We start from the raw sequence: 12,177 nt of genomic DNA, 5'->3' as shown, positions 1-12,177 counted from the left end.
TTAAAACTTGGTAGCTTTACAGTAGTGTGGTAGCACTGCCAGGTTGAGTTGGAATCTAGAGTGTTACAAACAAGTATTTGATGAATACTAAGGTCAATATTTCAAGAACTTCAAGCTTGAATCGAATAATCGACCAAATTTGGTATACTTCAAAATATTAATTCTTCTACTATATTTTTTAATTATTATTCATGTGGGTGCACGCGGAACCACGTTGACATTTGTACTTTGAGGATACGTGGTCTTCTTCTTCATTTCTTCGAAAGAGTATATTTGTTCCTAGCGTGAGCCTAGCCTTTTGTTAAAGACCAAAAATCGTGAGGCGAGCCTCGCTCGGTACTTTATTTTACAGCCGCTGCGCCTGCTCTTCACCGCCGTCGCTTCCCATCGGCGGCCGCCCAAACCCCGGAACCCTCTCGGCCAATGCCGACGCCGCTCGCCGCCTCCTGGCGCCGGCATGCCTCCGCCGCGGCGTCCTCTTCCACTCCACGGACCCTCCTCTTGCTCGTCCCGGTTCTCATCCTCCTCGTCTTCGTCCTCTCCAGAGCCCCAGATCTCACCTTCGCCCCCGCCACAGCCGCTTCGCCCCACCTCCCCGCCCGGCTCCGCCCCTTCGACTGCTACGCCTCGCCGCAGGCCTCCCCGGTCTTGGCAAGCCTCGTGGAGGGCGTGCCCCGCCCCTTCCTCTACTCCCTCGCCGACCTGGGGTCGCTCCCCGACCGCCCGCACCGGAACATCGCCCGCCTCCTCAAGGGCAAGCGCTTCCGCAAGCCCGACATCTCCCAGACCGTTCAGGAGCTGCTCGCGGGGGAGGTAGGGAGGGGCTCCGGCGGCGGGGTGGTGGTGGACGTCGGGGCCAATGTTGGGATGGCGGCCTTCGCGGCGGCCGTGATGGGGTTCCGGGTGGTGGCATTCGAGCCGGTCTTCGAGAACCTGCAGCGGATCTGCGACGGGGTTTACCTGAACCGGGTGCAGGACCAGGTGGTGGTGTATCATGCTGCAGCATCTGACCGAGTTGGGAACATCACAATGCATAAGGTATCTTCTCTGGTTCAGATTGCTCCGTTTAAAAGTTTATCAACGATGGTACTTTTGGATTGCAGTAGTAAGTAGTACTAACCAGGTGTTTATTGATCGAGATGTACCTCGGGGAGCTGGATGAAGTATTGTGCTAAACTCAGATTGTGCTTGTTTGCCTCACCATCCGAATTACTTGGGACAAAAGTACCCATAGAAATGGTTGGAGAACTGTTGAGGTGAATCTATGAGTTAAGGTGGAAGTTGCACTCTTGCATCACGGGGAATTTGATCATTCACCCCGTATTAGATGGGCACTTGATCGTTTGCCTCACCTTACTCAAGCTTAAAAGATTTGCCCCACTTTACTTAGATCTTTTATTATTTGCCCTAATTATCCTTTTCCTGTATGTTCTATTAGAGGAAGTTCCTAAATCTTGTGATGCTCATCCACAAATATATGTCAATTTGTAGTCTGAACTTTTTCTTTTCCCTTGCCATTGGATTTGGGGTTATTCATGGTCTGACAGTGCTATACTTTCCAAATGGAGTCATTTAGAAATAGAAAATGTCTTGTTCTTTAAACTAAATATTACATCTGGCAAGTTATCCTTGTCACTGGTGGAACAGGGTTTATATGAAAAGTTTTCCAGTTGCGTGCTACTGGTTTAAACCAATGACGGGTAGCATAACCGACATTTAGGATCCAATCTATTACATGGCGTGGAGTGCCTTTTTTCAAGCAATCAACAGGAGCTCTGGCTCTTCATTAGTACAAAAAAGAGCTGACCAACTGATAATGAAAACCGGCCAAATACTTACCCTTCCCTAGCTAGTTACTGTTAGAGGAGCAACTTTGCATAGCCCAAGGAGTGAATATATATTACATGGTACTTGGAGTACAAAGTAAGGAAAGTTGGACTACTACGAATATGTAAGGAGACCTAGACCAATATTAATACTCCTTAACAGTTGCAGACTACAGTGGAACTCATTCTGGCTAAAGTTATAACTTCCTGATTTGCCTGATGCACTTCTGGTTCACGCTGATAATATTTCAAACTGTCATATCGAACCATTAGTGAATTCATTGCCACTTTCATATAAGTGCAAACACCCCATTTGCAAATTAGTCTGACTTGCGTCACTTCTCGTGGAAATCTCAGATTGCTTGCTCTTTCTTATAGATAATGTTTTATCATTATTATATCTCAACAGCTTACTGTGAGTATTTTGGCAATGTAGGTGATTGGACGACTCGACAACAGTGCTATATCTGCAACTGGTGCGAAGTTAGCATTCAAATCTAGTGAAGAAGTTGCTGTCGAGGTTGCTACAATCCCATTGGATGAAGTCATTTCAGATGCAGAGCGAGTGGTTCTGATCAAAATTGATGTTCAAGGTTGGGAATCTCATGTTCTGAGAGGTGCATCAAAGTTGCTCTCAAGGAGGAGAGGTGAAGCTCCCTACCTTATATACGAAGAGGACGAGCGCCTGCTGCAGGCGAGCAACAGCAGTGCACAAGAGATAAGGGCATTTCTTGGCAGTGTTGGTTACAATCAGTGTACGCGGCATGGGACGGATGCTCACTGTACAAAAGAATAGACAAGCATTTTCTGCCTGGTGGTTGGACGCCCCTCAGCTGGGGATGCATAGAACAGTCAAATAGGATATCCTGAGCTGTAAGTTTTCCCCTTATCTTAGGCAGCAGTTCAGATGCTCCATCCTTATAGTTTTCTCCTCGACTCCACGGTTTCTGTTTATTTCTTTTAGGTTAGTTTGTTGATTGCTGGATCTTTTAACATCATATGCTATACATGCTTTGTCTAATGGCATTTTAACGCATGCTTGTTCTCATTAACCTCATGTTTGTACTGTCAGTCTTAATGGTATTCTCTTGAAGTAATGAAATTCCTGTGATTGTGATTCTAAAATCTATGCTCGCTAAACATCCTTAGTTATACCATAAATTTGATCGTTTGCCCTTTCATCTTGGAGTATTTGAGGATTGGCCGCATATGGAACCCTCAAATGCACTTAAGTGCAGCAGCCGCGATTCCTCTTGGATTTGGCTCTGCCATTGCCATGGACACTAGTCAGACACACAAGCATATTTACTAGCTTTCCTCCGCCCCCTCCTTTTTTTGGTAATTTTGAACTTCCTGGCTAAAAGTTGTGTGTCTGGGGGGTGGGTGTTGTAACGTTGTTATTTCTCCTGCCTGTCAATTGCCTGAATTATACCTTTGTTATTAATCAGTTATTACAAAGGCGGTTGTTATTCAGTAAGAGTAATTTATTTTACTACCAGATTAGTTTGGTATGCACATGCTAATTCCAGATCTGCATGGAAAGTTTGTACTCGTAACTTGGTCGCCTACAATTTACCAATTCGGGCGTCATCCATTGTGAAGAGGAAGAAGACTACGGTAGGTCTTATGGCTCGAGGACGTAGAGCGCGAAGTACCGGAAGAAAGCACCAGGGAAGAAGAGAAGGAAGCCATACTACAGGCAGTCACCAAGAACAAAGTGGAGCAAGAGATCATCAATTTTTTGTCAATCTCGTCAGATGACGAGGAAGATCACCAAGCTCTCGAGCTCATCAATGTGTACGAAGGCCATCTACCTTGTACTTTCGTTGAGAAATCTATAATACTCAGCGATCCACATCAGCAACTATCAAACTCAGCGATCCTGCCATGTCTCTCAATAGCCTTTTTCTCCTAAAAAAATGGCCATTCAGTTTTTGTCTTTTTTTTTGGTTGAGAAGTTCAGTTTTTGTCCTGAGATGTGTTCTTCCATCCATTCGGTTATATATTGCTAGCAAACTAGCGTGTACATGGCAGCCCACTCGTTTCCAAACATTTTGTTTTCCGCCACTACCAAACTGGCAATTAATTAAAGGGCAGCGATCTGCGCCGGCGCACCGGCCCAACAGTTGGGCCGGTCGAGGCCCAGCCGTCCGATGCGGTTTGCATGGACCGTTAGATCTGCGCGCATATACGGACTGAAGTAACCGTTGCAGCAAAAAAGAACAGTTTTGTTGCGACCGTGTACGAACAGGCACAAGAAGAAAAACAGGGAGTTGGATCCCCCGCGACTGACCGTCCCCGATCCGCGGCGGCGGCGGCTAGATCCGCCTGTTATTCGTTCCCCGCGGCCGAATCACGTCGACGAGGAGCTCCCCCACCTATCAAGCCGCCTTGGGATTGCTTCAATCATGTCTTACATACGTCATGACCTCCTTGCCGCCATGGATTTGGGCTCGAGCTCCGTTACGGCCGGTCGAGGTTGCAGCTCGCCGCGAGCCCGTAGCAGCTCGCCGGCGACCGGTTGCAGCATGCACCCCTGCCCCCCGTGCTGGATCTCGCCGCCAGAATTCATGAAAACCCGTGCTGGGTCGCAGCTCAGCCATGATGGATGTAGCAAAACATTATGCCGGTTGTAGCAAAAAACGATGCTAGTTGTAGCAAAACCGCGACGCCAGCTGTGTGTTGTAGCAAAACGTGACGCTAGTTGTAGCAAAATGCTATGCCAGTTGTAGCAAAAATCTATGCCGGTTGAAGCATGTAGCAAAACTGCAGCATTTTATCATCTTCTTCCACCTCCAGCCGTCGCTGGTTGAAGCTTTCTTATTTTCATAGTGTCTAGTTGTAGCTTTCTCTCTCAATGGTGGGAGCTTTTTCCAACAACCGTTGAAGCTTTTTTACCAAAAGTTGTAGCTATTTTCTTTTTAACAACACTTGGTCAAGGCTTTTTGTGTCGTTTCGGTTGAAGCTTTTTTAATCGAAGGATGTAGCATTTCATGTCAACGGTTGTAGCTTTCCGGTGATGGCGCTGACCGCTTGTAGCTTTCTCTACATCCGGTTGAAGCTTTTCATCTAGGGGATGAAGCTTTTTTTTAAACGGTTGCAACATGAGGGGGTGCGACGATTCTGCAGAAGCCTCCAGTGTCGACCATCGCCGTCCGGCTCGTCGGCGGCGAGGCAGAAGCACGAGACGTGTGGGAGTTGCAACCGCCGGGGATGGGGATTGGTCAACGGGCTGCATCCAATGGCGAAACGGGCTGTAAAGCATGGCGGGGTGAGATCTACATCCATGGACGGGCGGGGGATTCGACCTTCCATGGCCGACGGCGAGATGTGGGCACCGGCGTTGCAGGAGATGAGGATGGGGACGAGATCCGCGGAGCTGCGAGACAGGAATGAGGAGAGATTCGCGAGATCCGCAGCGCCACGTGGTTGCTCGCGACTGGGTCGCGGCGTGCACGCGTGGACTGGACCGGCCGAAGCTTCGGCCGGTGCCCCGGCCCCAAACGTTTCCCTTAATTAAAGCAGCCCATCATAGATACTCGTCAAATCCACTAGAAACGGCTGGACGGAAACTGAGCTAGGCGATCAACAACAAAAAATGGATGAGACTTGCCTACGCCTATATGGTACGTGGCTTGATTTGATTAGAAAAAATAAAGCCCATGCCCATCCCTTAAAATAAGAGGATGATTAGATTAGAAAGGACAAAAAAAAAACAGCCAAGAATGGAGCGGGAGCACGGATGGGAGCATGGGGAGGAAGTATCCAAGCCGGATCCAAAAAAATGTGCCCCCTTCCCTGCATATTTGTGTGCCGTCCGTATAAAAGAGCTTCATCTCCACATGATGTATTCTTCACAATTGGAATATTGCTTCTCCTTGCGAAACATACAGCGGTCATTGCCTCGCCATGGCTCCACCAAACCGATCTTTTCTCGGCACTGCAGCCAGCTGGGCGACACTGATGGATTGATTAAAATTTGGATGATTCTATTGGTTAGAAGGACCACCCCGCCCTCAATGATATGTTTATCTATATTTTCCAGTTGTGATGCAGCAATTCGTCGTGTTGCGTTAGTTGTTCTGTTTCCTTGTGAAAACAGAGTCGGTCGGTCTCCAACCATGGCAAACCAGATTCATCATATATCAGTACATGTCCTCCTATATATGGAGCTCATTTTCCTATGCTTGCGTAGAATATTGGGATATGGAAGTACTCTTGACTTTCTATGGTAGTTTTTTTTTTTTTTTGCCCAGTTTGCTTTCTTCAATTGCATACTGTAACTAAGAACGAGGCAGCATATTCAGATTTTGGTACTGGATTATTGATCACACATATGAGAGCTGTGAACTGGGGACGATCACGTACATCGTGAGGAGTGAGCTAGGTAAATTATTTTTTATCTATTTGAAGAAGCATAGCTCTACCTTGCACGCCTAGAGGCAATACTTTTTTTTCTTCGTCGCGGGGCTTTCCATCCGCCGTACTATAGAATGCCCCTAGATTCTGAACAGCAATTCACCATGGTATTTCTAACGTTCTATTCATGTCATTCTGTACCATTTTGAACTGACATTTTATTGCCCCTGGAAGATAATAAAGTGTCCGCATGGTTAATCATATACGTGGTATTTCAGGCACTAGCAGAGTTTTGCGTGAGAAATGCCAAATATCCATTTTATTATAGCAAAAGATTCTCAATTCAGTATATTTTTATATGACTTTTTCCAGTTAGATAAATCTTTTGAGATGTTACATAGATTTTAACAATTGCAGCCTTCAGCAAACACACACACAAGTAAATGAGGTTTGTTTTAAGGGTCTGTCTATGTCACATCTAGATGTGAGATAATATCTCACATCTAAATGTGACGTCACCTCTAAAAACTGCCCTTGTTGACAAACAAAACAGACTGTTTGCTCTTGATCCCCCCTCCACGTGGACTTGTTTGTATGTTTTGGCTTGTATTGTTTTGTCCCTCCCACCAAACCCACCCAGCCCAACTACCCTGCCTCCTGGGCCTTGTTTCTTGGGCTTTTTTTTTGCATGTTTGTTTGTTTGACAGAAAAAAAGGACCAGGCTTTGTTTGTCTGCAGAAAACACTTGCTTGCTTGTAGAAGAAGTTTTGGTGGCTGGGAAAGTAAAACCCAGACAGGGTTTATGCAGCTTTAGAAACAAACAGAGGTTGGTCTTATACGGCCTTGTAGATACTTTTCACCTCTCTCCTTTTCCATCTGTTGATGGGAGAAACAAACAGTGGCTGGTGTGTAGGAAAAACGCACATCAGTTGGCTGTCATCAGTTCAAGATCCCTCAATCAAAAATACAGGGCTAAAAACAGAGCAGACAAACATTGTTGAGAAGGAAATTTATATTCTGAATGGGGGAAATGCATGATGATAAAATGGCCATAAGCAATCACATTCATAGTTCCATCCATACAAATCTGCAGACTGGAGTAAATGACAAAGCATACTTAACTTGTTAGGAAAAATTGCTTATTTTGTAAATGAAACACTCCATTCTCAAGTAAAAAAAGAGAGAAAAATCTTTGAAACTAACTACAATCATCTGTGTTAGAATTCCTTAGATGACTAAATCAGAGTGTGTTGTTTCATGTTGGCAGAAAAATAAATAAATAAGTTCATATACCTGATAAGTAAGAAATAGGATCATATAACGGTGGTTTGCTTGTTTTAAGGTAAAAAAATGGTGTGTATCAGGTTGTGGTTCAACTTTCAGTCTTCACCATACAAGTGATGACAGCTACAACTGATGTAAAAATAGGAGCCTACATCTGATCAAAATCTTTCGTTGAAAAAAAAAGAAAGCAACTACAACTTTCAGTCTTCACATACAAAACACAAGCATAAACCTTTTGAATATCTATTCCAACAAAAGTTTTGATTCATTGAAACATTGCATTTTGCAGAAATGAAGATATCTATGCAGGAGACTACATTGGTACTCAGGTGTGATCCAGCTTAGAAAAACCTGATTGAGGACAAAAACAAAGATAAACTTACTTGTATGTTTTGATCGTAGCCTACGCGCTCCCGGTACCCTGGAATGGTATTTGACCTGAAGCTTTCTCAAATGCAAGGCAACTAAGCTAATTTTCTGCAGATGCTTCCACCTTACTCATTCGCCTATCCGGTCCATCAGTTTGGAATAACATCAAATCCTCTGGCTGTTGTGAGTAACAATTCAATTCCGGTTGCACCTCCAGGCTCCACTTGCAAGTGGCATCAAAACAGAAGACCCAGTTGCAAGTCAAGGGTCCACTTGCAAGTGGCATGAAAATAGAAGACCCGGTGGCAAGTCGAGGGTCTACTTGCAAGTGGCATCAAAAAAAGAAGATTTGGTTGCAAGTCGAGGGTCCACTTGCAAGTGGCATCAAAAACAAAGGAACCCGGTGCTAGTCGAGGGTCCACTTGCAAGTGGCATCAAGAAAGAAGACCTGGTTGCAAGTCGAGGGTCCACTTACAAGTGGCATGAAAAACAAAGGAACCCGGTTGCGAGTCGAGGGTCCACTTGCAAGTGGCATCAAAAAAATAGAAGACGCAGTTGCAAGACGAGGGTGCACTTGCAAGTGGCATCAAATAAAAAGACACAGTGGCAAGTCGAGGGTCCACTTGAAAGTGGTATGAAAACAAAAGACCCAGTTGCAAATCGAGGGTCCACTTGCAAGTGGCATCAAAAAAAGAAAGACCTGGTTGCAAGTCGGGGGTCCACTTGCAAGTGGCATCTAACAAAAAGACCGAGTTGCAAGTCGAGGGTCGACTTACCCTCGACTTGCAAGTGGCATCAAACAAGAAGACCCAGTTGCAAGTCGAGGGTCGACTTGCAAGTGGCATCAAACAAAAAAGACCCAGTTGCAAGTCGAGGATCCACTTGCAAGTGGCATGAAAATTGAAGACCCGGTTGCATGTCGAGGGTCCACTTGCAAGTGGCATAAAAAAAAAATAGAAGACGCAGTTGCAAGTTGATGGCCCACTTGCAAGTGGCATGAAAAACAAAGGAACTCGGTTGCATGTCGAGGGTCCACTTGCAAGTGGCATCAAAAAAAGAAGACCTGGTTGCAAGTCGAGGATCCACTTGCAAGTGGCATGAAAAACAAAGGAACCGGTTGCAAGTTGAGGGTCCACTTGCCAGTGGCATAAAAAAATTAGAAGAAGTAGTTGCAAGTCAAGGATCCACTTGCAAGTGGCATGAAAAACAAAGGAACCCGATTGCAAGTCGAGGGTCCACTTGAGAGTGGCATCAAAAAAATAGAAGACGTGGTTGCAAGTCGAGGATCCACTTGCAAGTGGCATCAAACAAAAAGACCTAGTAGCAAGTAGAGGGTCCACTTGCAAGTGGTATGAAAACAGAAGACCTAGTTGCAAGTCGAGGCTCGGCTTGCAAGTGGCACGAAACAAGTAACTGGATCGCAAAGTCGAGCGTCCACTTCCAAGTGGAATCAAGAATAGAAGACCCAGTTGCAAGTTGAGGGTCGACTTGCAAGTGGCATCAAACAAGAAGACCCAGTTGAAAACTGAGGGTCTACTTGCAAGTGGCATCAAACAGAAAAGACTCAGTTGCAAGTCGAGGGTCCACTTGCAAGTGGCATGAAAACAGAAGACCCAGTTGCAAGTCGAGGGTCGACTTGCAAGTGGTATCAAACAAAAAAACCGCAGTTACAAGTCGAGGGTCCACTTGCAAGTGGCATAAAAAAAGACCCGATTGCAAGTCAAGGGTCCACTTGCAAGTGGCACCAAAATAAAGGAACCCGGTTGCAAGCCGAGGGTCGACTTACAAGTGGCATCAAACAAGACCCAATTGCAAGTTGAGGGCCGGCTTGCAAGTGGCATCAAACAAAAAAGACCCCGGTTGCAAGTCGAGAGTCCACTTGCAAGTGGCATAAAAAAGAGAAGACCCAGTTGCACCTCGAGGGTCCACTTGCAAGTGGCATGAAAAACAAAGAAACGCGGTTTGCAAGTCGAGAATCCACTTGTAAGTGGCATAAAAAAATAGAAGACGCAGTTGCAAGTCGAGGGTCCACTTGCAGAGTGGCATCAATCAAAACGACCTAGTTGCAAGTCGGGATCCCACTTGCAAGTGGCATGAAAAACAAAGGAACCCGGTTGCAAGTGGAGGGTCCACTTGCAAATGGCATAAAAAAGGACGAAGTTGCAAATCGAGGGTCCACTTGCAAGTGGCATCAAACAAAAAGACCCCACTTGCAAGTCGACGGTCCACTTGCAAGTGGGATGAAAACAGAAGACCCGGTTGCAAGTCGAGGGTCCACTTGCAAGTGGGATGAAAACAGAAGACCTAGTTGCAAGTCGAGGGTCCACTTGCAAGTGACATAAAAAATAGAAGACCCAGTTGCAAGTCGAGGGTCGACTTGCAAGTGGCATCAAACAAGAAGACACAGTTGCAAGTTGAGGGTCAACTTGCAAGTGGCATCAAACAAAAAAGACCTAGTTGCAAGTCGAGTTTCCAGTTGCAAGTGGCATGAAAAACAGAAGACCCAGTCGCAAGTCGAGGCTCGACTTTGACATCAAACAAAAAGACCCGGTTGCAAGTCGAGGCTCGACTTGCCTGTGGCACGAAAACAGAAGACCCAGATGCAAGTCGAGGGTCGACTTGCAAGTGACATCAAACAAAAGGACCTAGTTGCACATCGAGGGTCGACTTGCAAGTGACATCAAACAAAAAAGACCCACTTGCAAAGTCGACTTGCAAGTGGCATCAAACAAAAAGATCCAGTTGCAAGTCGAGGGTCAACTTGCAAGTCGCATCAAACAAAAAGTTTACCGTAAAGGTTTCGTCAGCATCAGGAAAAAACATGCCAAAGCTCTCACCATTGTCCACCTTGCAAAAATGAGCAAAACAAATTGGGCACACCATCCTGAATCATAGGAAAAAGTCAAAAAGATAATAATAAAAAGATCGAGAGCAAGACTGTAACTGATGGTGCTCATACTGATGCTTACACTAATGAAACTGCTGAAAATAGTAACTAGTAAGTAACTATGGAAAACTGTCAAAAGTACTTATGGTAGAACTGTCGAAAACTAGTAACTAGAAACTAGAGATTAGTGACGAACAAACAAGTTACAAAAAATATAAGCAAAAAAGCTAGGACTGTATTACACAACTAGTATTCAATTGTGCATACCATCTTTAACATCCAGAAAAAAACTACTATATGTATAGAGCACTACAAAAACAAAATAATCATGAGCTGCTGCTCCAACTTATATATGTAGAATACTACAAACAACACTACAAAAATCAACTACTGAACATTTCACCTAATCCTCTGCACACACAAATTACCACCACATTAGAGTATATTGAACACACATATAGCCTAACAAATGAAAAAAACACATATAACTTAATCGCATGTAGTTCACATACTTGAATGGTGGTCCCCTCCACTTCCCTTCTCGCTCCCCACAATCGCCGCTGCCTGACAAAAAGTAAAATGTCACGAAACATGGATACAAACTGAAAAAACAATAAAATGAAAAACCTTGATTGATACAAATTATAACTATCTCTGAGTGAAAATTAGCTTAGCAAAAACAGAACCTAAAAGTAAAAAAAATCAAACCAAAAACTACATGGTTAGTACCCCATTTCCTACCTACAGACACAAGACTTCATCTAGGGAAACTTAAAAAAAATGTGCCAACCCCGACTGAAACTATCAAAAAAGGAAATCCTATCATTGCACTCAATTATCTGAACACATAAGCTACGCAGCCGCACAGCTGAAAACTTCGCTACTTAAAACATCAAACTGCTACCAAATATTTTAGGAAGATTGAGCACAAAAACCTATGTAGATCAAAATACGCACAAAAAAATGAGATGGTACAGGTTCATTCATTTGTGACCTGCTTCTTTGTTTATCTTCAGCTCTTTTATTTCTAAAAAAAGTTGCTTGAATAATAATAGAAAATTTGACTTGAGCCTGGCACAAGTGATCCAAAATGCTTAAATAGTGATAGAAAAGTTGATTTCAGCCTGCCACAAGTGATCCAGAAATACTCACCAAAAGACAAAAAAAAACAGAAAATGCATGCAGAAGCTATCACTACTCTACAAAAATTCTTAACAGGAGAAATCAACTATCTATAGAATGATGAGTATACCAGGACAAAAAAACTGTCTATAGTTCATCATACAAACCCTAACACTAAAAATCACCCAAAAACTACAACAAAAAAAGCTATTCTCTGCACACTAACCATCTGAAACCCAAACCCTAACCCCTGGAACCCACTGAAAAATTTATCTACTTCAAATCCCCCCTTCCCATATCTGTATACATTTGAGGAACAACCCCCCCCCC

General features: G+C 44.4%; 2 protein-coding genes across 9 annotated transcripts in view; one reads left to right on the top strand and one right to left on the bottom strand.

Moving 5' to 3' along the window:
* The first annotated feature begins 321 nt into the window (after positions 1-321).
* LOC119311317 lies at positions 322-3,761 on the top strand. 5 transcript variants are annotated; one of them, XR_005150986.1, is made up of 3 exons: positions 322-1,038; positions 2,263-2,699; positions 3,429-3,761. XR_005150986.1 is itself a non-coding variant. In XM_037586960.1 (2 exons), the coding sequence occupies exons 1-2, from the start codon at positions 424-426 to the stop codon at positions 2,620-2,622; spliced, it is 975 nt and encodes a 324-aa protein (XP_037442857.1). In that variant the 5' UTR covers positions 322-423; the 3' UTR covers positions 2,623-2,943. The 5 variants fall into 5 exon arrangements, 1 of the variants encoding a protein (XP_037442857.1); XR_005150985.1 differs by having other exon boundaries at positions 3,356-3,761; XR_005150984.1 differs by having other exon boundaries at positions 3,331-3,761.
* Positions 3,762-6,310: 2,549 nt separating this feature from the next.
* Positions 6,311-12,177, bottom strand: part of LOC119311316 — an 8,675-nt gene continuing 2,808 nt past the window's right edge. For 2 of the 4 annotated variants that reach the window (XR_005150980.1, XR_005150982.1), the window contains 3 exons: positions 11,238-11,289; positions 7,853-10,722; positions 6,311-7,087 (listed from right to left, as the gene is read on the bottom strand). Coding sequence is in view for 1 of the 4 variants with exons in the window: in XM_037586957.1 (XP_037442854.1) it covers positions 8,273-9,388 (1,116 nt within the window). In the remaining 3 variants the exon portion in view is untranslated. Of the gene's footprint in view, positions 7,088-7,624; positions 10,723-11,237; positions 11,290-12,177 lie in introns of those variants that run through there. The other 2 variants (XR_005150981.1, XM_037586957.1) reach the window with 2 other exon arrangements.

This window comes from Triticum dicoccoides, chromosome 5B (genome assembly GCF_002162155.2).
Source record: "Triticum dicoccoides isolate Atlit2015 ecotype Zavitan chromosome 5B, WEW_v2.0, whole genome shotgun sequence".
Taxonomy (NCBI): Eukaryota; Viridiplantae; Streptophyta; class Magnoliopsida; order Poales; family Poaceae; genus Triticum; species Triticum dicoccoides.
The sequence above is the reverse complement of the archived record's forward strand: the minus strand, read 5'-3'. Positions and strand labels throughout refer to the sequence as shown.

Coding starts and splice junctions, on each gene's coding strand:
- LOC119311317 (XM_037586960.1), top strand. CDS start 424: ATGCCGACGCCGCTCGCCGCCTCCTGGCGCCGGCATGCCTCCGCCGCG. Junction 1,039..2,262: donor GGAACATCACAATGCATAAG/GTATCTTCTCTG, acceptor TTGGCAATGTAG/GTGATTGGACGACTCGACAA.